General features: G+C 35.3%; 1 protein-coding gene across 1 annotated transcript in view; it reads left to right on the forward strand.

Annotated features, from left to right (window-relative positions):
- LOC125649414 (structural maintenance of chromosomes protein 5-like) overlaps positions 1-27500 on the forward strand; it is an 87782-nt gene that overhangs the window by 16363 nt on the left and 43919 nt on the right. Inside the window, exons 6-16 of the mRNA XM_048876958.2 lie at positions 809-970; positions 1073-1144; positions 1524-1585; positions 2111-2186; positions 6896-7013; positions 7685-7839; positions 10584-10792; positions 13162-13345; positions 19512-19570; positions 22738-22804; positions 25502-25603. Coding sequence (XP_048732915.2) covers positions 809-970; positions 1073-1144; positions 1524-1585; positions 2111-2186; positions 6896-7013; positions 7685-7839; positions 10584-10792; positions 13162-13345; positions 19512-19570; positions 22738-22804; positions 25502-25603 — 1266 coding nt within the window. The remainder of the gene's footprint in view (positions 1-808; positions 971-1072; positions 1145-1523; positions 1586-2110; positions 2187-6895; positions 7014-7684; positions 7840-10583; positions 10793-13161; positions 13346-19511; positions 19571-22737; positions 22805-25501; positions 25604-27500) is intronic.

Genomic DNA, 27500 nt, shown 5'->3' on the forward strand with positions numbered 1-27500 from the left:
CAAGATATTAAGCATTAGGGCTGGGACGATTCAGGGTTAGCTCGATTCGGTTTGGTTTCGATTCAGAACAGCACGGTTCGGTTATTTTCGATTCGGTTCATGTTAGGTCCAATTTATTTATGACACCACAAAAATTAACCATTTTAATGAGTAGCATATTTGATTTGATTTTATCCAAGTTATATAACTATATGTCGTCATTTGTAAACATCTATTCATAATGGCATTTTATAACTTTGATATAAAAAAGAAAACACTGACAGTCTATGAAAATTTGTTATATTAATTAATGTGCTGCATAAGTTTTGGATTATTAAACAAAATCTATAGTGAATCTAAAATGTATATGATATTGTTTTCATTGATATGCAAAAATTTAACAATTCTATCAATTTGAGAGTCTGTGACAATCTCTCCTTTATTGATTTTCTTCTCTCATATTAACTGTCAAATCTGTCATTACCTACGATGTTGATTTCACTCCACCACTGACAGAAATGCTATATGTCATATGTAAAGATAAACTGCAATGATCTTACAGACCATATTCTGTTGGTATCTGAATGGTGAATATACTAACTCTCAACACGGTAGCGATTTAAATCTCTGTTGCATAAAAAACCACATGTTCTGCACATCACTCGGACGCCATATTTGTTGTTTTGGTGTAAGTAAAATCTAAATCGAACCAAACCGAAATCCGGAATTTGTAATCGGTGCATCGAATTGAATGATATGAATCGCTGTGCACAGGAATTTTCGGTGCACCGCACAGCCCTATTAAGCATGTAAAATACGCGTGTTTCAGGAGTACGAGATGCACAGACAACAGCATGAAGAACTAAAAAGGCATCGGGATCAGAGGATCGTGGAATTAAAAGCAGCCAGATTACAGTTGTACCCCCTGGACAAAAAAATAGATGCCCTGAAGAAGAAAAAAGATGAAATGGATGCACAGATGAAATCCAAGGTAGGGATATGAATTTGACTAAAAACAGGTAATGTTTGTTTCCAACCTGAAGTTGTATAATGGAGCATCTGCTGTATGTAAAATATGCATGTATGTTTTCAGACTGATGTTTTGAGGAAATTTGCAAACGATGCCCATGGTAATAGTAAAGAAATAGAGAGATATGTTGATCAGGTAAGTGAAATAGGTTTTACATGTGTTGTAGATTTGTCCTCAAGACTTCATTACAGATATCTAATACTGTAATGTTTACAAGTACATGCATTGTATGATGGGTAATTTTTGTAGTTATAAGTTTTTGCAGTTTGAGACATTTTGTTTGTAGTCTGTACACTATGAGTTACTGATTTGATATTTTATCCACTGAGCTACAATGATACACAAATTGATCAATGCAAATTTCACAAAACATTTAAATCACCATCTCATGACGTATCATAAAAGTGAGAGTGTTGGTGTAATGGGCTACCCTGATTCCTGGGTATCATCCCTTTGTTAGCCAGATCTCTCAGATAAATGTTAGTCATGGATATTTTTTTTTTTTTTTTTCCAGTTCCAAGAGGTTCAAGATAATCTGAAACAGAAAGAAAGTGAAGAGGAAAATAGAAAAAGAAGGTAAAAAAAAACAAGAACAGAGTTTTACATATTGTACTAAAAGATTGACAAGTATTTGCAGCATCCCCCCTCCCCTTAATATATTACTGGTACCAATTATCAGTACCATTCCCAATGCCAAATACAATAGATTTTTCCCAATGCCAAATACAATCGTTTTTTCCCAATGTAAAATACAATCGATTTTTCCCAATGCCAAATACTATCAGATTTTCCCTCGCTCTCTATTAATGCTACATTGTGTTGGTTTTATAGAATCGTGGATTCTCTGTTGACACGATTTCATTATGAATTTCCCCCCGCTTTCTATTAATGCTCCGTTGGTTTTATAGAATCGTGGATTCTCTGTTGACACGATTTCATTATGAATTTCCCCCCGCTTTCTATTAATGCTCCGTTGGTTTTATAGAATCGTGGATTCTCTGTTGACACGATTTCATTATGAATTTCCCCCCGCTTTCTATTAATGCTATGTTGGTTTTATAGAATCGTGGATTCTCTATTAATGCTACGTTGGGTTTTTAGAATCGTGGACCTAAGGAGACAGGTAGAGGCACTGGAGGAAGAACTTCAAACTTCTGTTGAAACAGTGAACATACAGGTGAGTTATTCCGTAATGTATCATTGAGTGATGCACTGTAGATAAATGACCTGGTGACTATGTGAGTGATACAATGTAGATAAATGACCTGGTGACTGTATGAGTGATACATTGTAGATAAATGACCTGGTGACTATGAGTGATACACTGTAGATAAATGACCTGGTGACTATATGAGTGATACACTGTAGATAAATGACCCGGTGACTATATGAGTGATACACTGTAGATAAATGACCCGGTGACTATATGAGTGATACACTGTAGATAAATGACCTGGTGACTATATGAGTGATACACAGTAGATAAATGACCCGGTGACTATATGAGTGATACAATGTAGATAAATGACCCGGTGACTATATGAGTGATACACTGTAGACAAATGACCTGGTGACTGTATGAGTGATACACTGTAGATAAATGACCTGGTGACTATATGAGTGATACACTGTAGATAAATGACCTGGTGACTATATGAGTGATACACTGTAGATAAATGACCCGGTGACTATATGAATCATTGTTGAGTTATACACTGTAGATAAATGACCCGGTGACTATACCAGGAAATTTTCACCTTGTCTGGCTGTGTTAAATTATCGCATTTTTACTACCAATTTAGTAAATGGATTGCTTTATATCATTCTTATACGCTGGTAAAGACAGGACATATTATGTTATGGCGATCATGTCCATCCATCCGTCTGTCCCGCTTTGTTTCTGGCTCATAACTTGAATACTATAATGCAGTCATTAAATTTATACCATTTGGAATACATGTATCAAATTGAAGATAATTACAGATGCTTGTAAAGTGTGATGCATCCATTGGACAGGGGGAGAGGCCAAGCAAAAACTGCCAGAAATTGACCAATTTCAAAAATCTTCTCTATAACTGCATGTGTTAGAAAAACTAAATGCATAGTCATAACTACCATTCCATTTATTTTTTTTTCAAATTTGGTATGAAGCATCTTTTGGACAAGGGGGACATGAATTTTAAATTTCAGTACTCCTGCACCCCTTGGGCCTTAGGGGTGGGACAAAAAATGGTTAATTTTCAAAAATCCTCTTTACAATCACACATCTGTAAGAAAAACTAAATGTATAGTAATGTAGAGAAAAAAGGCCTTTCCAAAATTGTAAATTTCATGATCCCCTGTGTAGGGGTTCTGACCCTAGAGTCGGGCCAAACTTGTCCTAAAGTGTTTATGTGTAAAACATTTTAATAGCATCTTCTTGAATGCTATATAGCGCCTCCGTGGCTGAGTGGTTAGAACATCGTGCTCAAAATCACACTGCCTCTCACCTCTGTCGGCACGGGTTCGAATCCCGCTCGCGCCGGTAAGCGAGAAAATTTCTCAGTTTACTTTGGAAGGTCGGTGGTCTCTTTCCAGGTACTGGGTTCTCTCTTTCACCAATAAAAACTAGGCGTCATCAGATTACTGAAAAATTGTTGAGTGTGGCGGGAAACATCAAACAATCAATCAATCTTGAATGCTATAGATACTATTTGAAACTGAATATATATTTAGAAGCAGTTGGTAGCCCTTTACCTAAATTGTAAATTTCATGATGATAGGGGTAGGGGGTTTGGAACCAGGGTGGGGCCCAAATGGTCATAGTGATTAAATGTCTATTATTTGAAAGACTTGCTCATAAGATTTGCTGATACTATATAAAAACTAAATGCATATTAAGGAGAAGCAGAGAGGGATGTACCAAAATCGTGAATTTTACAACCCCAGAGGTATAGATACCGAGTCTTGGGAGAGGTTAATATGGTCATATCATTATATGTAATATTGATTGATTATATCTTGAGTAATGTCCTCCTTGAGAATTTTTCACTTATATGGAGACGTCACCAATACTGATGAAGGGCTTCAAATTTAGGCCTATGCTCGGCGCTTATGGCCATTTAGCAGTGAGGGTTCTTTAGCGTGCCACACCTACTGTGACACAGGACATCTGTTTTTAAGGTCATCTCCTAGATTCCATGACATTTACACCTGATGTGGAGCATTTGGCGATGGAACTGTCACTACCTCATTTAACGACTTAGGTCTGTCACTCCTGGGATTTGAACCACAATCTTAGGATAGGATAGGTGTTCGACTCTTATGGCAGGATAGAAAACAGTTGCATGTACATAATATATGCAATTTTTGAAAGTTTTCTTAGATACCGTATATACTCGCCTATATGTTGGTTGCATAGTTTTAGGTTATTCTGGAGGGAATTGCCATTGACCCATTTATAATTCAGTTCAAGAATCGGTTGACAATTTCAAATCAATGCTTTAATGTTTTTACCTGTGTTTCAAATAATATGCTGAGAAATGGGCAGACATTTGATATTTTTTCCCAACAAATCGATTTCATATCAATACTCTTATGTATTTATCTGTGTTCCAATGATAGTTTGGGGTATGACATCAATATTTCACTTTTTATTCTCAACAAATTAAACAGCTACTATTTTGTTTATTTCGTCCATGTTTTTGTTGTTTATAAAATACTAGGCTATACATTACACCATCCAGAAAAATACTAATCTTTTTAGGACACTTATACAAGTCGGACATAGAGTTTTGGATCAAAATTTAACTCCAAAAAATCTTACTTGTAGGCGAGTATATACGGTATTTGAGCTTATATTGCATCACTACTAAATTGCCCCCCCCCCCTCCCCACTCTGTACTTAAGCTTCTGTAAAGAAATTTCATATAAGTAGACTCTTTTTGAGTTGAAGATGACCCCTATTGATTTTTAGATCAAACGACTAAGTTCATATAATAACCAACTTTGAAGAAAATCATTTTCAATGATGATTTAAGTTTGGAAATAGAGACAAGCTGTATCATTGCCAGAATTCTTAAAATATATTTCTGTTGTATCAGACATTTCAAGATTTTATTGGTCAGAATGATGAAATGTACTGTGAACTTTTACCGGTCCGAGGAAATTTTAACCAGTCAAATCATTCAGACTTGTAAATTTAAAAAACACAGATCATTGCTGTAACCATTCCACTAATGTAATTAACAAATTTATTTAAATGTTTGTGAAAAGTACTGTTGTACAGTGGAACCCCGTTATAATGTTCCCCATTAAATATGTTAGTCCGCATATTACGTTGGAATTTCAAAGCACAAAACCATTTCTTAACAAACCTATATAAAATAGACCTCGTTATTACTTTGTCTTAAGATGCTGGGACTCAGTATTACGTTGAAAAAATTCCGACAAAAACGTAATAAACTCCTAATTATTCAATAGTGATTCTCAAAATAGTAAGCCATTCACACCTTGACTGCCTGAGGCAGTCACCACGTAAATTTCCTGGTCTGTTTGGGGATTAGAGACGCTTGACTGATCACGCTTCGATAGATCTAGCGACATCCATACAGGTGAATATCCCGTATCGAAGCCAGTGATAAACAATTAAATAATGTTTATTTAGAAATTGTACTCTATGAAATTTACTTCATTTTTCATATTTTGATAATCAAATAATAATTTCTCAACCACATGCGTGTTCAGGATAGTGTGATTACCTTCGCTATTAAAACTCTATTTACGGACAGCTTTGGTACCAAACATGAAGGACAAGATTTATCGTAGCAATGTTAAAACCGCTTGGGTAACTGCTTGGACATAAGTGACTAAAGGTGTTCAATTAAAAAATTGTCCGTTGTTTGGACATGCAGCTTGGGAGTTCGTAAATCTCGTCCATGCATACACCAATCAAACTGTCCTGTGTTATCGGCCGATTCGTGCACGGCATTTACCTCATTTGATATTCTAAAATCCCTTGATATGCATGTGATATTAGTGCCATCATTTAACGTTATATATGAAATCTTCATGCATCATTATATTTTTTATGTGGATTGCGCTTAAATTGTTCTCCGTGTTTATCGTTGGTGAGAAAAGTGTGTAAGTGTTGGGTATCGTGTGCGTTTTGTGTCTATAGTTTTGTTGTTTTTTGGGTGGGATTTTTTTTATTGCGTTGTGTATTGTGTAATAAGAAAACATAATAAAAATGATGTTTTGTTATTCTTTTTTATACGAATGTTGAATAGGAACCGGAACGAGTTATTGAGAGAAATTTACATGAACGCATTGTGTTAAAGCTGAAAAAATGGCTGTCCAAACGAATGCAGAAAAGCAACGTTTATCAAAACATCCTTATGTATCCTACACCAGAAATAAAGAAAAGGGATAAGAACATTAAGAATTACGAACATTTAAGATAAGATGTAAATAAAACAAAGTATCATAGTCTTAAACAAAGAAACATTAAAGATATATTCACGGAGTACCAACGGAAGATATACAATTTTCAAATGATATTTTTAACGGATTTCACTTGGAACGTTTATTTTATTTTATTACATTATTTTATTGTGACAAAATGGAAAACGTAATAATGGGGTTCCACTGTACTTATAAAATTTTAGTTTGAATATTTCTAATGAATTTTTAGCATGCTTCATGAAAAGTATGCTGGCATTAACCATTGCAGTCCTTGCCCTCCTGTAATATCAAAAATGAAATTCATTTCTGAAACATACATCATGTTATAAACATATTAGAAAAACAAGTCAAACCTTTGATAACAGTCTGTGTTACTCTGATAACGGTCTGTGTTGCTTTGATAACGGTTTGTGTTGCTCTGATAATGGTCTGTGTTGCTTTCAGCCTCAGTTAGAAGAAGTGACAAATGAAATGAGAAAGACAAACCAAAGCATGAGTTTGTTGATGCAGGATGGAGAGAGGGTACGACGTGAAATTGACGGCCTGAAAAGACAAGCAGATGGTATCGTATTCATTGTTTGTATTAATGTGTGTAATCGTGCATTAATGTTTTTTTAAAAAGCAAATTCTGTGTGAAACATGAATACACAGAATATGTTTACAGTGAATCACGAATACACAGAACATGTTTACAGTGGAACACAAATACACAGAACATGTTTACAGTGAAACACGAATACACAGAACATGTTTACAGTGAAACACAAATACACTAAACATGTTTACAGTGAAACACGAACACACAGAACATGTTTACAGTGAAACACGAACACACAGAACATGTTTACAGTGAAACATTAGTACACAGAATCTGTTTACAGTGAGACGTTAGTATACAGAACCTGTTTACAGTGAGACGTTAGTATACAGAACATGTTTACAGTGAGACGTTAGTACACACAACATGTTTACAGTGAAACACGAATACACAGAACATGTTTACAGTGAAACATGAGTACACAGAATATGTTTACAGTACACAGTTCATTTTTTTTCAACATTAGCTGTAAATGAAACAATTGAGAATAGGGACTTCAGTTACATGTATCTTGAATGTTTTTTTCAAGCCCTTCATTTGAAAGTCTTTGTTTTATCATTTTCAAACTAGAAGAAGATATCAAATTTTGTTATTTTGTATTAAGTTCTTATTTTAAATATAATTTTTTATTGTAGGTTATCAACATGAACTTAAAGAAATTCAAAACATAGAGAATCGAAAGCTTGAAATGTTAAGAAACAGGCACAAGCCGACTTACGAGGCTGTGATGTGGTACAAGGACAACCAAAATATATTCCAAGGACAAGTACACTTGCCTCTTCTTCTGTCAGTAAGTACCTGTAGTAATATCCCTATAGTGCTGGACAGTGAAATAAGATTCTGTAATTACCTGTAATGCTGGACAGTGAAATAAGATTCTGTAATTACCTGTAGTACTGGACGTTGAAATAAAATTCTGTAATTACCTGTAGTGCTACGGACAGTGAAATAAGATTCTGTAATTACCTGTAGTGCTGGACAGTGAAATAAAATTCTGTAATTACCTGTAGTGCTACGGACAGTGAAATAAAATTCTGTAATTACCTGTAATGCTGGACAGTGAAATAAGATTCTGTAATTATCTGTAGTGCTGGACAGTGAAATAAGATTCTGTCTGTAATTACCTGTAGTGCTGGACAGTGAAATAAGATATTGTAATTACCTGTAGTGCTGGACAGTGAAATAAGATTCTGTAATTATCTGTAGTGCTACGGACAGTGAAATAAGATTCTGTAATTACCTGTAATACTGGACAGTGAAATAAGATTCTGTAATTACCTGTAGTGCTGGACAGTGAATTAAGATTCTGTCTGTAATTACCTGTAGTGCTGGACAGTGAAATAAGATTCTGTAATTATCTGTAGTGCTGGACAGTGAAATAAGATTCTGTAATTATCTGAAGTGCTGGACAGTGAAATAAAATTCTGTAATTACCTGTAGTGCTGGACAGTGAAATAAGATTCTGTAATTACCTGTAGTGCTGGACAGTGAAATAAGATTCTGTAATTATCTGTAGTGCTGGACGTTGAAATAAGATTCTGTCTGTAATTACCTGTAGTGCTGGACAGTGAAATAAGATTCTGTAATTACCTGTAATGCTGGACAGTGAAATAAAATTCTGTAATTACCTGTAGTGCTGGACAGTGAAATAAGATTCTGTAATTACCTGTAGTGCTGGACAGTGAAATAAGATTCTGTAATTATCTGTAGTGCTGGACAGTGAAATAAGATTCTGTAATTACCTGTAGTGCTGGACAGTGAAATAAGACATTGTAATTACCTGTAGTGCTGGACAGTGAAATAAGACATTGTAATTACCTGTAGTGCTGGACAGTGAAATAAGACATTGTAATTACCTGTAGTGCTGGACAGTGAAATAAGATATTGTAATTACCTGTAATGCTGGACAGTGAAATAAGATATTGTAATTACCTGTAATGCTGGACAGTGAAATAACATATTGTAATTACCTGTAATGCTGGACAGTGAAATAAGATATTGTAATTACCTGTAGTGCTGGACAGTGAAATGAGATTCTGTAATTACTTGTAGTGCTGGACAGTGAAATAAGATTCTGTAATTACCTGTAGTGCTGGACAGTGAAATAAAATTATGTAATTACCTGTAGTGCTGGACAGTGAAATAAGACATTGTAATTACCTGTAATGCTGGACAGTGAAATAAGATTCTGTAATTACCTGTAGTGCTGGACAGTGAAATAAGATTCTGTAATTACCTGTAATGCTGGACAGTGAAATGAGATTCTGTAATTACCTGTAATGCTGGACGGTGAAATGAGATTCTGTAATTACCTGTAATGCTGGACGGTGAAATAAGATTCTGTAATTACCTGTAGTGCTGGACAGTGAAATAAGACATTGTAATTACCTGTAATGCTGGACGGTGAAATAAGATTCTGTAATTACCTGTAGTGCTGGACAGTGAAATAAGACATTGTAATTACCTGTAGTGCTGGACAGTGAAATAAGATTCTGTAATTACCTGTAGTGCTGGACAGTGAAATAAGACATTGTAATTACCTGTAGTGCTGGACAGTGAAATAAGATTCTGTAATTACCTGTAATGCTGGACAGTGAAATAAGATATTGTAATTACCTGTAGTGCTGGACAGTGAAATGAGATTCTGTAATTACCTGTAATGCTGGACGGTGAAATAAGATTCTGTAATTACCTGTAGTGCTGGACAGTGAAATAAGACATTGTAATTACCTGTAGTGCTGGACAGTGAAATGAGATTCTGTAATTACCTGTAATGCTGGACGGTGAAATAAGATTCTGTAATTACCTGTAGTGCTGGACAGTGAAATAAGACATTGTAATTACCTGTAATGCTGGACAGTGAAATAAGATTCTGTAATTACCTGTAATGCTGGACAGTGAAATAAGATATTGTAATTACCTGTAGTGCTGGACAGTGAAATGAGATTCTGTAATTACCTGTAGTGCTGGACAGTGAAATAAGATTCTGTAATTACCTGTAGTGCTGGACAGTGAAATAAAATTCTGTAATTACCTGTAGTGCTACGGACAGTGAAATAAGAAGTGGGTACTTTCATAGAAATTAACATACCAATATGGACGCCATAGCTTTTCAAACAAATTTTTATGAAATTATATTAGAAATTTTGAGAGGCTTAGATGTGCACAATAGGATTTTTTTCTAGATTTCATAGCTCTTGGGGATTAGTGATACTTTTAATTAATACTCAGGTGAGCAATAAAGCCTGTGGGCCTCTTGTTGTTTTATTTGTACCTAGTATTATTTTCACATTTGTAGACTTTTAAATATTTACAAACTTGTTTGTCAGCAGCGGGGGCATTTTTAGTCAGCAGACACATCTTTTTTTTCTGTGCACTGCAAAACCTTACTGACAATGAAATCTGTTCTTAGAGTAGGGTTGGTATCGTACACGCACCTGAATTAAATGTCTTTCTTTAACAGTATTGTATGACCTTTATACATTTTGGGATGACCTTTATTCAGTTTGGGATGACTTTTATGTATGATTTCAGGTGAATCCTACATCCCCTGCTGTGGCCAAATACATAGAGATGCACATCAGTGCCAATGACATGAAGGCGTTTATTTTTGAGAACACCGCTGATTACAATACCTTTATGAGGGAGGTCAGGGACAAGCAGAATTTGAAGGTCAATGCTTTAAAAGTACCTCCCCAACCCCTGAGTGCCTTCAAATCTCGTCAACACATCTCACATTACAGGTAAAACATTCTGTGTGCTGTAGATTTGGTTACAATGTCATTGATTTAGTTGTGTAAAGTCAGATTCATTGATATGCAAGTTTTTGTAATTTTGTAATGTTTGAATAATATTAAATCTTGGTAGATGAGCATATTTTATAAAAGTTTTGAGTCACTCAGGTGACCTATTGCAATTGCTCTGCATCTGTTGTCATCTATCGTGCGTTAACAATTGAAGATTTTCAACTTCTTGATAACTACGATTCCAGTTCTTTTCAAATTGGTATGAAGCATCTCTGGGACATAAATTTCAGGACTTTTGCACCTCTTAAGGAAAGTCCGTGCTTTTACGTATCCGGTTTTGAATTTTAAACACCAACTAGAAAGTTCCAGTTATAACTTCTTTAATTGATGTTTGTAGTTTACGAGAACTGTACGAGTCAAATTTAGCATTCAAATGTGAATCTTAGATATATTTACCATGAATTATTATAGTGTGAAGTCATCACTAGCTCCAATGGTACAAAGCAATGTAATATCTACATTGAAAGGCTCATAGGCTTAAAAGGCTCATAGCTTGCAATCTAAGCCTGAACAAGTTAAAAATCATACATAGGCGTGATCCTCACAGTGGAATTCACACTGAATTTTAGGGAGTGTGTTTGGTTCAAAGAAACCCAGAATTATAAATCCTCAGAAAATCATCAGCAAAGTTGTTGAATATTTGAACTCTTCTGCACAAGTACTTTCAAGAAACAAAATAATTTGTACATGAGCTGTAGTTGCTAGAATCTACATATACGTTACACTATATTTATTTTTTCTATAAGTATGAGATAGCATGTATGTATTTTTATGTATTATATGATTGATAGCCAAACAAAAAAAGAATAACACACACACCAAAAAAATTGTGAGAAAAAGGAAGGGGAGGGGGTGACCCCCCCCCCCCCCCCCCCCCCACTCCTTGTGTTCTAATTGTCTGGTAGGACAACATTTTCAGTATGTTTTACATATATATATATATATATATATATTGTCATATTCTGTTAATCTTGATTTTAAGACTATTTGCTGTTACAATTTACTATTTTCAAAGTGTGCAAAGAATAATTGTAAAACTTAAATTTAAAAATGGGGGTTTACATATTCAAGAGACCATTTTGCAAAATATCTCTGGTCAACTATGGTAAAATTTGTTTTTTTGTTAACCTTAGATATAATTCTAAATATTTTTAAAGAAAAACTGGCATGTAAACAATTTAGATTTTGAGAATTTTTCAAAATTGCGATATTCTGTGATTTTTTTCTGAAGGATGTGAGCAGATTAAACAGCAATTGTGTATGTTTTCAATTGAATATCTATAAAAATTCTCTCAGTAAATGAATAGCTCTTGGTTTTTATATATTATAGCTTAATATGATGTGCTTTGGTGCATATTTTTAATAAAACATGAGATAATGCATTCTTGTGTTAGAATTTGGCTTTTGCATTTGGGGGTATATGTGTTCTGTAGCACATAGTATAAAAATAAACCTGCAAAGGTATGTCTTATATGGGCTTTTTAGTTAGTTTATGAGTTGTTAAAGTTATTTAAATGAAAAAAAAATTTGATTGACAGAAATTTCTAATAGTATTTACCTACCTTAAGCCCTTGGGACTTGTGATACTTTTAACTAATACTCAGGTGACTGATGAGGCCTGTGGGTCTCTTGTTATAGATATTATTAACTTACACTCAGGTGACTGATGAGGTCTTTGGGCCTCTTGTTATAGATATTATTAACTTACACTCAGGTGACTAATGAGGCCTGTGGGTCTCTTGTTATAGATATTATTAACTTACACTCAGGTGACTGATGAGGCCTGTGGGTCTCTTGTTATAGATATTATTAACTTACACTCAGGTGACTGATGAGGCCTTTGGGCCTCTTGTTATAGATATTATTAACTTACACTCAGGTGACTGATGAGGCCTGTGGGTATCTTGTTATAGATATTATTAACTTACACTCAGGTGACTGATGAGGCCTGTGGGTCTCTTGTTATAGATATTATTAACTAATAGTCAGGTGACTGATGAGGCCTGTGGGTCTCTTTGTTATAGATATTAACTTACACTCAGGTGACTGATGAGGCCTGTGGGTCTCTTGTTATAGATATTACTGAGATGTACTCTTTATCTGCTTTGTGGTAAGTTGTAAACATTAGCATAAAATTTACCAGGGTTGGATCATACATGTAGTTGATTATACTTATAATGAGAGTATTTAATTTCCATTATGAAACTACAGTGCTCCCTCGAAATATTGCCCCAACAACAAAGAAAGCATGTAAAGTCAGTTAGGCTTTTCGAACTTTCTTAATGACTACATTGTTTTGATTTCAGTAAGTTTGGCTTTTCGAACTTTCTGAATGACTACATTGTTTGTGCTGATGGTGTGAGGCGCTACCTGTGTGCCCAGTATCAGGTGCACAACATCCCAATTGGAACAAAGCGTACCAAGGATCTTATCGAGGACATCAAAAGACGATGTCCTGAGATGCGGACATTTTACACTGATGAGTACCAGGTAGGAGCACTAGTAGGATATGTCAGGTATAAGTAAACTATCAAGGTATGTACTGACAGGTATAAGTAAACTATCAAGGTATGTATTGACAGGTATAAGTAAACTATCAAGGTATGTATTGACAGGTATAAGTAAACTTGACAGGTATAAGTAAACTATCAAGGTATGTATGGACTGGTATAAGTAAACTATCAAGGTATGTATTGACAGGTATAAGTAAACTATCAAGGTATGTATTGACAGGTATAAGTAAACTATCAAGGTATGTATTGACTGGTATAAGTAAACTATCAAGGTATGTATGGACCAGGTATAAGTAAACTATCAAGGTATGTATGGACAGGTATAAGTAAACTATCAAGGTATGTATTGACTGGTATAAGTAAACTATCAAGGTATGTATGGACAGGTATAAGTAAACTATTAAGGTATGTATTGACAGGTATAAGTAAACTATCAAGGTATGTACTGACAGGTGTATGTAAACTATCAAGGTATGTATGGACAGGTGCGTGTAGGTTCATTCATTAATGGTGTATAATGACAAGAGCTGGAAGCATGACATTTCTTAGAAATCCATCAGCTGAAGCTTTCTATCATTTACAGATCTACTTAGTGAGCTGTGGATGTTCACTTGAGCTGAAGCCATTAACTCATTTTAGAAGAAGAATTTGAATTACAATGTTTTGAGGCATGGTGTTAGAAAATTAATTGAAGCAAAATTTGCTCAATTTCTTTTCAAAGTAATGCACATGTACAGTGCTATATTTCTTCTAACCGTGTCACCCTTTTCAATTTGAAATAACCTTTAAAATCCTGATGAAATGGTTAGAAAGTCTGTGTTGGCTAAAATGATGGAAATTCCAGGAGTATCGTAAATAGCTCATCCAATAATTGCAATATGTGGTGTGAGACATCTTCTAATGTTGATTTATATTTAAAATTCAACTGGGGCCAAAAAAATTAATCAATAGTTTCTCAGGCACTGCAGCATCCATTGAAAAGCAATCAGATTAAAATACAGATCTGTGAAATAGCGCACAGCACAGAGAGGTATACTTCATGGGATTTTGATTTTCATTTTGTATTTGCTTATTTATGTAAATGAGGAAACTCTTGTGTTATATATATTTCTGTAAAACTTTCAGAAGGTTAAGATAGAATTAAAGAAATGATATCTTTTGATCACATACAGTGGAACCCCGTTATTACGTTTTCCATTTTGTCACGATAAAATAACGTAATACCGGGGGCAACGTAATAAACGTTCCCAGTTAAATCCGTTAAAAATATCATTTGGAAATTGTATATCGTCCGTTGGTACTCCGTGAAGGGGTGTGTGGATATATCTTTACTGTTTCTTTGTTTAAAAGACTATGATACTTTGTTTTATTTACATCTTATCTTTAATGTCCGTAATTCTTCAAGTTCTTATCCCTTTTCTTTATTTCGGTGTAGGATACATAAGGATGTTTTGATAAACGTTGCTTTTTCTGCATTCGTTTGGACCGCCATTTTGTTCAACTTTAAAACAATGCGTTCATGTAAATTTCTCTCAATAACTCGTTCCGGTTCGTATTCAACATTCGTATTGAAAAATAACAAAACATCGTTTTTATTAAGTTCTCTAATTACACAATACACAACACAATAAAAAAAATCCCACCCAAAAAACAACAAAACTATAGACACAAAACGCACACGATACCCAACACTTGCACACTTCTCACCAACGATAAACATGCACGGAGAACAATTTAAGCGCAATCCACATAAAAAAAATATATAATGATGCACGAAGATTTCATTTTATAACGCTAAATGATGGCACTAAAATCACGTGCGCATCAAGGGATTTTAAAATATCTACTGAGGTAAATGCCGTGCACAAATCGGCCGATAGATTGGTGTATGTATGGACGAGATTTACGAACACCAAAGCTGCATGTCCAAACAACGAACAATTTTTTAATTGAACACCTTTAGTCACCTATGTCCAAGCAGTTACCCAAGCGGTTGTAACATTGCTACGATAAATTTTGTCTTTCTTGTTTGGTACCAAAGCTGTCCGTGAATAGAGTTTTAATAGCGAAGGTAATCACACTATGCTGAACACTCAGGTGGTTGAGAAATTATTTCTTTGATTATCAAAATATGAAAAATGAAGTAAATTTCATAGAGTACAATTTCTAAATAAACATAATTTAATTGTTTATCACTGGCTTCTATACAGGGTATTCACCTGTATTGATGTCGCTAGATCTATCGAAGCGTGATCAGTCAAGCGTCTCTAATCCCCAAACAGACCAGGAAATTTACGTGGTGACTGCCTCAGGCAGTCAAGGAGTGAATGGCTTATTATTTTGAGAATCACTGTTGAATAATTAGGGGTTTATTACGTTTTTGTCGGAATATTTACAACGTAATACCGAGTCCCGGCATTTTAGGACAACGTAATAACGAGGTCTATTTTATATAGGTTTGTTAAGAAATGGTTTTGTGCTTTGAAATTCCAACGTAATATGCGGACTAACGTAATAAAGGGGGAACGTAATAACGGGGTTCCACTGTAATTACTGAATTTATGTGCGAGTGTTGAAGAATGATAGTATACACTTACTAGTAAATATTAATGTGATTCCAGAAGCTCTTTTTATATAAATAATTCCATTGCTTATTCTCTATAAACACATGTACATGAGAAAGAAAAGGTAACTCATTCTGCAGTTAACATAAAAAAGGAAAGATAACTCATGCTACAGCCATGTTAAAAAATAATGATAAGTCCAAAATAAAATATATGTGTGTTTCCGGTTTCCTGACCCTACCTACTTGCCCTAAAAAAAAATTTGACAATAACATATATATGAATGAAATAAAAATCTACAATTTTTTTCTTTTCTTCTTTGAGTTTCTCTGATTTACATTTTGACAACTATTTATATATATATGTATATACAGTGGAGCCACGGTAGGAGTTACGGTAATCCGAATGCCATTAATCTGGACGCTTCACCTTCCGGACGATTTTTCTAGGGAACGGAATTTTTATACGTTATTTTGCATCATTAATCCGGAAATTTGCATTCTGGATCTGGACGGTCACTTTTTACTACAAAACGTTAAAATGCATTGAAAATTGTACCGTTAATCCGGACGGTAAATTTTTGAGGGAATTTTTAAGGTCTGTGTCCAGTGATCGCGAAATGTTGAAATGTTTTACAAGACATTCGGTCTGGTAAACACAGGAACATTACCAGACCGAATCACATTTTACCAGACGAAAAAAAGTAGTAGTATTTTTATATTAAAACATGAAAGCAAAACCTTTTGACTTTGAGCCTCCTGGTCTTTGGATTTTCGGTTTAAAGGTTTACCGGGGACTGCATTACTAGTGATGGGAATCGGTGAGAATTTCATAATCGATGATTGGTTTATATACTGTAACTAACTAATTATCGATTATAATCGGACATAAAGAAATTCTATAATAATTAAACTAATTTAACTACTGAAAAAGTGTAAATAAATATTTTCTACGTTTATATTTGCTGTTTCTGTAGCTGAGAGTGAGAGTGAATATTTTCTGTGTGTATTTGTTGTTATTTTAATTACAGTCTGTACATATATAAAAGTCGCCAAAAACGGATATCATTTGCTTCAGTTGTATCCCCGTATATCAAAGTTACATGTCATTAACTGACGATGATCCGGCTTAATTAAAATATAATTGACGTTCAGCAAAGCAAAATAAGGAAAGAAATTAATTTTAATTAAAAACAAAAATAAAACAGATCTATTGTCACCAATTGAAAACATGATACGCACGTGCAGAGTAATAGTGGCCCTTAAAAGCTGTTTTTATCTGCGTAATTCACACATGGCTTTGCTAGTATCAAGATTTTCTTTGATCAATGGTCCTTCGTTTATATGCTTGAATCAAAGTACGTCTATCTCAGTATCTGACCAAGCGAACATGCTTTATTCCCCGTGTATGGATACTTTTGCTTTCGTGTTCGCCACCATTACAATAAACAAAACTTTTAGGTTACTAGATAGGTCACGGCAGGAATATTCTTCAAAAACTACAGTCGCCGAGAAAACAAAATCTAAAAACCGATTAATTGGAATAAAATTTTCGTAATCTAGCGCTTAGAATTTGCCAACAATCGACTGATTTTCGATTATAATCGATGATTGGAACACCACTATGCATTACTGTTCCATTTTGATTGGAACATGTTGCAGTTTTCGTATTGTTTTTTTTTAATAAATGGAACTGGAAGTCGAAACGTAGTTTCTGAAACTTGCCGGAAAGTCCCTGGACATTCGGATCGAAATTATAATGAAGTTTACCGGACTGAGAGTCAAATTACTGGACATGTCCATTGGTCCGACGACATTTCGCTTTCACTGCTGTGTCAGACAATTTTAGCAAGGCGTAAATTATAAAGAAAACAAGCCAAACTGTCTAATTGAAGCAATTGCCTGTACCCTGTCGACACCTCCCTTTGATTAGGTGGTGTGTGATGATATGTCAGTTAGATAGCACGTGCCAATTTTTGCACATAAAGATCTGTATTGCATGTAGTGTTGAATCTTGTAAATAAATCTGTAGCATATCATTATCATAGTCTTGATCAATAGCCTAAATAAATAGTATTCTAAAATAAATTAAACATCATGCAGTAATGATATTTTTGTTGTTGTTGAACTGCTACACCTATCAGTTATTCAAATCTAAAAAATGCAGATAATACTTCTAGATTCTGGATTTTATACTGCTGATTGGTGTGAAATATACATGCATGTTCATGCACATGTATATTTAGTAAGTTTTTAATGTTTAGAATGTCATGCATGTAGAAAGTACCTGTGTATGATTGTTTCTTGTTACGATGTAGAGTTTTATTGCTTTCAATTTTTTAAACTCTTGGTAGAAGTGAGAAAATAACCATTTTAAGGAAAATGACAATTAAATTTTGTATGTACCCGTAATGTTGGTTTCACCCGAGTTTTGTTCCGTTATTATCGCATCATGAAAATAATAGGTGCTCATGGCTAGATCAAAGCAGAAGTAGGTCTTAAAATTACGAGCTTAAATTATTTTGTTCTCCCGATATTGTCTTGGATAATTATAGAGTATTAAGAAATATAAACTCTGGCAGATGGAATTTTGGTGAAGAATGTTGTCATCCGACATGACAAACACGAAATTCTTAAATCAACTGTGGACGATGAATATTGTTTAGACAGACCGCCGAACCCATGAATCGTGACAGATGAAAATGGCCGGCCTCTTTAAGAAGTAAAAATGTGATGAAATGTTTGAAGTGTCAATGATTATGTTAGTTACTAATGATGTATTTATCTATAGTTACATATAGTGCTTCATTATTTGTTTTAGTGCATATGGTACACAGTTTTGTATATTTATTTGTAATGCTACTATACATGTACAATGTAAGCATAGGCAAATACACTGCACACGTATATTTCAATTTTAGAGCTTTGAAATGCATGTAAATGTTAACATTATCATGATTTATTTACTGAATCCAATGATAGAGTGTGTTTAATTCACTATGCATCAATAAAGTAAGCATATTGGTTACTTAATTATGTAAAGATAGAGAAAAAAAAATGCGATTCAGTTATCTGAATGCTTCATTTATCCTGACGATTTTGGTGGGAACCAAAGTGTCCGGATTAACGAGGCTCCACTGTAGACAGTATTCAAAGTGCATCAAAAACTAAAATTTCAAGTAAAATGTTTCAATACAATAAAATGTTTTACCTACCTACCCTATCTTAAGTTTTGAGGGAGTGAAAAGGAAACACACAATGTATCTTATTTTGGCCTAATACAAAAAATACCTGCCTGTCTCATCAAAATTTGAAATTTTTGGCCTGAGAAACTTATTAATTTGTTTTTTTTTGGCCTTTCATGTAGGTGGGAAATGTCATGTATGACAGCATGGGAATTCCAAGTCTAAAGTACATTTACACCTACCCACATTGTTAAAATACATGTCACTTCGAATAGACAAAGATTGTATGTAAAATATTGCATCTCTTTGAAATAAAGTAGAAAGAGAAATTGATTGATACAGAATATTTGATTTACACAGAATATTTAATGAAAACTGTATTTCTTTTTTTACAGTACTCGTGTCGTGTTTCTAAGTATGATAAATCTGTGTCTTCCAGGAGTACCAAAATCAGGTACACTTTTCTTAATTGAACAGTAGATATTCCACCTCACACTCCTATCCCGAATGGCTTGTTACTCGCTAGTCATTGCTATGGCCAGGCCACACTAATTTCAGGACACTCTAGTCCCGATATTCAGAAAAAACAACCATGACAAGCCATGAAGATTTACATTGTACATTTATTAATGAAGCCAAGCAACAATTACAAGCAAAAACAACCAAGAGGTAACAGGACATTGGAGTTAAGTTTTGGCCGCATTGCTGAAATACACAGGTCTGGGGGGATAACCGAAATACCAGCACACGAAGGTGCATAACAGGCAAGCCAGAGGCCTTGTGTTGAACACAAGTGCCAGAGAGTCCCAATGTTATACAACAACATGTGGACAGGGGATGGTTCAGGACATATCTGTTTTCCCGGTTTCCCAAAAGCATTGCTCCCTGGTAGATAGTACTTGTACTTGCTGACACCTAGTACTCCAGATGAGCCTCCCCTCCTTTTAAAAGAGGTGGAGGGAGCCCCCAGTCTGGCCGACACTTGTGGGACCCCAATGCAACAATACTTGAGGGGTTATACTTTTCCCAATGAAAACTACCTAAGGGGTTTTTTCTTTCCCCAATTAACAACACAGGCCCTCCATCTTGGTAGACAGATGGGGGGAAACACAGGCCAGAAATGTCCCAAAATCCTCTTAAAAACCACCCCAGACCCGCCAGTTACCCACAATGCGACGAAAGTAGTTGATAGGGCTTCCGACTGGACTTCTATCATTTGCAGAAAATTAGTCAGTGTGCAAAGCAAAACGCTACTGGTATGGTGGGGAATGTCTGGCCTAGTTTTCGACCTGGCCTGATGGAGCCGTTTTTTTCCTCGGACATGCTTTTCCTCCATAGTTCCAGAAAAATAAAGAAAACTGGACGCAGCAACCATTTCATAATGGACATGACATAAATTTAGCAAAGTATTTTGTGATGGGTTGGGTGGGAGGGTTTTTCAAGGCATTAGTGTGCAGTGTGTTGGCTTGGCGGGAAAACTTTTTAACAGGAAGTAGTGATGTTTGTTAACTTGTACTACTAATGACTTCCTGTGAAGGATTTAGACAAATTGCACCATGAATGTTTCCTGACTTGACCACTTGGGCTTAACCACATATCTGGGTCAATTAAGTGATATTATTTGTACATAGCGTCAAATAATAATTATTATTTTCTTTATTGAATTTTATGAATATATATGGCATTGTGAGAATTATTTCTGTTCAGAAAGGTTTTAATTTGCCTGAACGGAAGGCTGGCTTGGATTTCTTGAAAAAATCTCAAACTTAAGTTTGAATTTTTATGCCCTCGAGATCTAAGATCGGAGGGGCATATTGTTTTTGTCCTGTCTGTCATTCTGTCTGAAACTTTAACCTTGCTAATAACTTTTGAACAGTAAATGCTAGAGCTTTGATATTTCACATGAGTATTCCTTTTGACAAGACCTATCCATTGGTACCAACATTTTTTTGACCCTGTGAACTTGACCTTGGAGTTTTACCTACTTTTTATATGCCCGTCTTTAGACAGGACGTATTATGGTACAGCGATGTCTATGTCCGTCCATCCGTCCGTTCGGGGTTTTCTCTTTATAATTTCATTTCCCTTTCACATATCATGCTGAAACTTACTGTGTAGCTTCTTTGTGGGTCACTCTAGATCATACTGCAATTTTGATCCATTTCGACCTTTTTTCCAGGAGTTTTGCCCCATTGTTTGGAAATAATTATCGTATGGAGGGTACATAATTTGTCCTCCCTACTCCTCCCACAGTTTTCAAGTGAGAGCCTTCTTATTTTGTGGAGTGTTTGTATGGGTATTGAAGATGTGCATGTGGGATGGATTTTGATTTTCTACAGTTTTTGAGAAAATTACAGGTTGTTGAACTTAGTCAATTTGGAAATTAATATTCTATGGAGGGTACATAATTTGCCTGCCAGGAAATTAATATTCTATGGAGGGTACATAATTTGTCCGCCCAACTCCTCCCACAGTTTTCAAGTGAGGACCATCTTATTTTGTGGAGTGTTTGTATGGGTATTGAAGATGTGCATCTGGAGAAGGATTTTGATTTTCTTCCATTTTTGAAAAAATTACAGGTTGTTGAACTTGGTCCATTTTGAGGAAATCTCAATTTTTAAGCTAAGACCCTTTGTTCATATGAACGTTTGCCACAGCCTCATGATGGCTGATACTACCTGAAGCAAAGTTATACAAATTATAGCACAAGAAAAACACCCTATGTAAGCATTTCACGGGCGTATTGTTTGCGGTACTCTTGTTGACAACTTTAACCTTGCTAATAACTTTTGAACAGTAAGTGCTGGAGCTTTGGTATTTGCCATGAGTATTCCTTTTGACAAGACCTTTCTGTGGGTACTAAACCTTTTGACCTTGGCATTTGACCTACTTTTAGAAAAAATTAGTGGTCATAACTTCTAAATGGTAAATATTAGAGCTTTCATATTGTACATGAGCATTTAAATAGAGAAGATCTTTCTACTGGTACCAAGATATTTGTACTTGTGACCTTGGCCATCTTTGGAATTGGCCATTATCAGGGGCATTTTTGTTTCACAAACACATCTTGTTTTCTATTCAAAATACTTTGTCTTCGCAACTTCTCCTAAACCCTTTGTGGGATTATGATGAAACTTGGTACAAAGAAAGATCACAATGTGGAAATGTGCAATACAAGGGAAATGCTACACCACTCTTTTTGGACAAGTTAGGGTCCTTGGACATAGATATATTTCATGCAAGTACCTTGTCTTCGAAACTCCTCATAAACCCTTTAGGAGATTTCATTGAAACTTAGAACAAAGGAAGATCACAATGTGTAGATGTGCATATTACGAGGGGAATGCTGTCCCACTATTTTTGAAGGAGTTACAGCCATTTAATGCAAAATACATTGTTATCGCAACTCTGACAAAATCCTTTTGTGGATAATCCTGTCGTGGATTTACTTGTTCAAATTCCTGGGTCAATATGCGGGCGTATCATATGTACCGGTTTAGCGGTGCCCTATTTTTTAAGTATGTTTTGTACTGCTGTCTCTCTATAGATGGACACTTTAAAGCGACCCGGCCATTTCTGTTCTTGAATTGATTTTTATTGGATATTGTGACTATTGTGCAGGGACCCCATGTGGATGTCTGCTTCAGTGGATGCCTCCAGGGTCCAGGAACTCAATACCGAGATCAAAGTAAGAAATCAAAAGGTGGAGAACTGAAATGTGAGATGCTCCGGAAAATATTGAAAGTTTCATTTAATGCTAATGCATTGAAATGCACAGATGGTAAATTTCCAGTCCAATGTAGCATGCCTGTCTAAATTCTCATTAATGTTAATGCAGACTATATGATATTCATTTTAAAAGTTGTGCACTTGATGATAGAAATGTAAGATTTTGCATAATGTGGCAGAATTGCTGGTGATTGTATGAAATGAAATGCATGTGTGCACGCACAGTATGATGCAAATTACATGTATATTACATGTACTTTCATTATGCCCCCCTTTGAAAAAGAGGGGGCATATTGTTTTGCACCTGTCGGTCGGTCTGTAGACCATGTGTTGTCCGCTCAATATCTTGAGAACCATTCACTTGATGATAATGATATTTCATATGTGGGTTAGTTATGAGTAGAAGAGGATCCCTATTGTTTTTCAGGTCAAAAGGTCAAGGGTCAATCTACTCTGGACATAGGAATATAATGTCTGCTCAATATCTTGAGAACCCTTTGCTTGAAAGACATCAAACTTGGCACACTGGTACATCCTAAGGAGTAGATGACCCCTATTGATTTTGAGGTCATATGGTCAAAGGTCAAGGGTCAAACTGGGCATAGGAATATACTGACCAATGTCTAGAGAACCCTTTGCTTGACAGACATCAAACTTGGTACGCCAGTACATCTTCAGAAGAAGATGACCCCTATTGATTTTGAGGTCACATGGTCAAGGGTCAAACTGGGCATAGGAATATACTGTCTGTTCAATATCTTGAGAACCCTTTTGCTTGACAGACATCAGATACACTGGTACATCGTCAAGAGAAGATGACCCCTATTGATTTTGAGGTCACATGGTCAAAGGTCAAGGGTCAAACTTGACATGGGAATATACTGTCTGCTCCATATCTTGAGAACCCTTTACTTGACAGACATTAAACTTGGTACACTGGTACATCTTCAGGAGAAGATGACACCTATTGATTTTGAGGTCGTGTGGTCAAAGGTCAAGGGTTAAACTGTACATAGGAATATACTGTCCGCTCAATATCTTAAGAACCCTTTGCTTGACAGACATCAAACTTGGTACACTGATACATCTTCAGGAGAAGATGACTACTAATTATTTTAAGGTCACATGGTCAAAAGTCAAGGGTCAAATTGGACATAGGAATATACTGTCCGTTCAATATCTTGAGAACCCTTTAGTTGACAGACATCAAACTTGGTACACTGGTACATCTTCAGGAGTTGATGACCCCTATTGATTTTTAGGTCACATGGTCAATCCACTCTTGACATAGGAAGATATTGTCTGCTCAATATTTTGAATTGATGATACTACTCTCAATTAAATGATGTGTGTGTTTATAAGCCTTTTCAATTTTGCACCATGGGGGGCATATGTGTTTTACAAACATCTCGTTTTCATAGAAGAAAAATCCTATTTTGAAAATGCTTGCATAGTTACTGTAATTAAATGTATTTCTTAGAACAGAATTTTCTTATTCTCACAACAAAAAATAGATTTCACGAAAGCTTCAATGAAATATGACATTGTCATAGATATTCATGGAGGTTTTATTTTCTTACCAATAACTGAAGTCAAACCAAAATTATGTGGAACTATATTTTATTGAATTATACACATAGTTGCCAACCTCCAACATGTAAAAAGAGGGTCTTGACCCTCTTTGGAAAGCAAAAAATCTGGTCATAATACGTAACGGCATTCACTACATAATTTTCATGGGTGCATTATCTATTGATTGAAGGGAAGTATTGTAACTGACAGTGACACATTTTGAATTTTCAAGACTGATGGAGATGGACAATATTCAAAGCAGAACAAAGATTGATTAAAGTTACATGATAAGAGGGCATTTAAGGTTTCATAGTTAGTTCAGATCTGAATTCATTTTTGAATTTTCTTTTCAATATTAACATCCAAAGATAACGGTAAAAATGACGACAGTGCATGATTAGATGACTTTTGTGCCAAAGTATTTTTTACATGATTTTACGTTTTGTCAGATGATATTTAGCTCCAGACCCAATGCTGTCCTCAATGCCTTTTTTCTTATTCATGAAAATTCGTTTTCCAAAATCATTTTCTTTTTGTTGGCGTGTCACTGCTGGCCCTGAAAAATATCTCTTCTTAGTGGAAACCATTTTACATAACGACTTCAATTCCCAATTTGTCAAAACAACTCGCAGATAATTGTTAACACCTGCTTTGATAAATTCTCTGTAATAGACATGACCATTGGCATTATTTACGTAGATCCAAGATTGTGTTACAAACTGGAAATTGCGTGATCTAATTTACAAAACCAACTCCAGAAATCGGGTGAAAGGTATGACCCGCTGGGTCAGAAAAAATAATCGGGTTACGGATTGAAAAGTTGGGTGTAACCACGAAAATTGGGTGAGTTGGCAACTATGTATACAGTGAAAGATTCAATGAAAAGAGTATTCTATCTTACCCGCCATGATTTCAATATCATTTTTAATGACCATGTTTCAAAACACAAATTCTCCATTAAAGGAATGTTGAATTAAAAATTATGTAGAATTTATAAGATCAGTCTAGTTGTGAGAGGAGGAGCCCCATTGCTCTTGTTTCGTGGGCAATAAATGGAAACTAATGACTGTGAATTTAATGACAGAATTGTCAGGAACAGAGAAGAGGGAAGGAAAGTATGTATGCCAGACTTCAGCAGGAGTCACAGGAACTAGATACAAAGATGAACCAACTCCGAGAGAAAAAGGTAACAACAAAAGTTAGGACGACCACAAGTAGGGCTGGATCAATATATCGATTATCGATATACATCGGTATTTTTAGCTCTTTTGAGCCAAAGGCTCAAAGAGCTAATCATATGGCCATATGCTGTGTGCGTCAACTTTTTGGAAAAAGGGCTATATCTCAAGAACCCCTTGGCCAATTTTTGTCAAATTTGTCACAGGGTATCCTTGGCCCAAGGGCTTTCATTTGTACTAAAACTAGGGTTGTGACCCTTTAACAAGGGGAGATAATTAGGAAAATGCAAACAAAAGTAGTGGTTGCTAAAAAATCTTCTTCACAAGAACCACTGGGCAAATTATCACCAAACTTATGCATAAGGATGGGGATAGGTTGTAGATAAAAAAAAATTGTTCAAGGCATCATCCTGGGGCAAAGGGTGTGGTCTCAAGGTCACTTCAAAGATGACCTTAAATTTTGTTTTGTTAAAACTTTTTGCTTAGTATAAGGACTAGGATCATCAAATTTTGTCAGTTGATGCATCTTAGGACCTAATATGTTGTCTCAAAAGTAGGTCATGGTGACCTACTTTTTGAATTTCGCAGGTAATTATTTTTAAATGGATTTTGATGCATATCTTGGACACTTTTGAGCCTATGATCATCAAAAGTTGTCAGTTGATGGATCATGGGACCTTGAAGTGCGTCATGTGAAAAGTATGTCACCATGACCTTCTTTCTGAATTTTATGGCTAATCATTCATGAATACATTTTAGGTTGTTATTTCAGATACCGAGAGGTTTAGAATCATCAAACCTTGTAAGTTGATGCGTCTAGAGGCCTCGAAACATATTTATAAAAAAAAAAAGTAGGTCACAGTGACCTACTTTTTGAATTTTGCAGACATTCAAATTTCACATTTTCAATTTTAGATGCATATTTTGGACACTATGAAAGCTAGGATCATCAAACTTTGTCAGTTGATGCATCTTGAGTCTTCATAGTTTGTTGACCAAAAAGTAGGTCACTGTGACCTACTTTTGGAATTTGAAGGCTATATTTGAATATTTCAGATACTATTTGACTTACAATTATCAAACTTTGTCAGTTGATGGGTCTTGAGTCTTCAGAGTGTGTCGACCAAAAAGTAGGTCACTGTGACCTACTTTTGGAATTTGACGTTTATATCTGAATATTTCAGATACTATTTGACTTCAATTATCAAACTTTATCAGTTGATGCATCTTGAGTCTTTGGAGTGTGTCGACCAAAAAGTAGGTCACTGTGGCCTTTTAGAATTTGACGGCTATATTTGAATACTATTTGACTTGTCAGTTGATGCATCTTAAGTCTTCAGTGTGTTGAGCAAAAGTAGATCACCGTGACATACTTTTTGACAGTTACATTTAAGTTTCTAGGTACTTTTTGACTTAACATCATGAAGCTTTGTTAATTGATGAATCTTGGTTAGTGAGAATTTTTGCCTGTTCTACAATGTATCAGAAGAGCGATTTTAGGCCCATGGGCCTCTTGTTTAGCGATACGATAACCGATACAGCGAATCCCGTATTGTTTATTATGTTAAGAGTGGTTATTAACGTATCTTACAGCGAGATTTCATGAACGAGTTAACATTAAATAAATTGAAAATATACGAACGAACTATCTAAATGTCATTTGCTCCATGACTGCATACAACGCAAACATGTGTCGAAAGTGTGCGCATGGTGACGATACCGTGGTCTCAGTTTTCAAATATTACATATTTGTAGCTTGCAAAAACCAAAGTGTAATGTGTGTGGAACAGAGGTCGTAAGCTCTGGTGGTACAAGTAATTAACAACACATTTGTGAAGACATCATAAAGCTAACTGTCAGAAAAATGGCGGGAAATCTATCGATGAATGATGTATGTAGTAATCA

This window comes from Ostrea edulis, chromosome 5, assembly GCF_947568905.1.
Source record: "Ostrea edulis chromosome 5, xbOstEdul1.1, whole genome shotgun sequence".
Taxonomy (NCBI): Eukaryota; Metazoa; Mollusca; class Bivalvia; order Ostreida; family Ostreidae; genus Ostrea; species Ostrea edulis.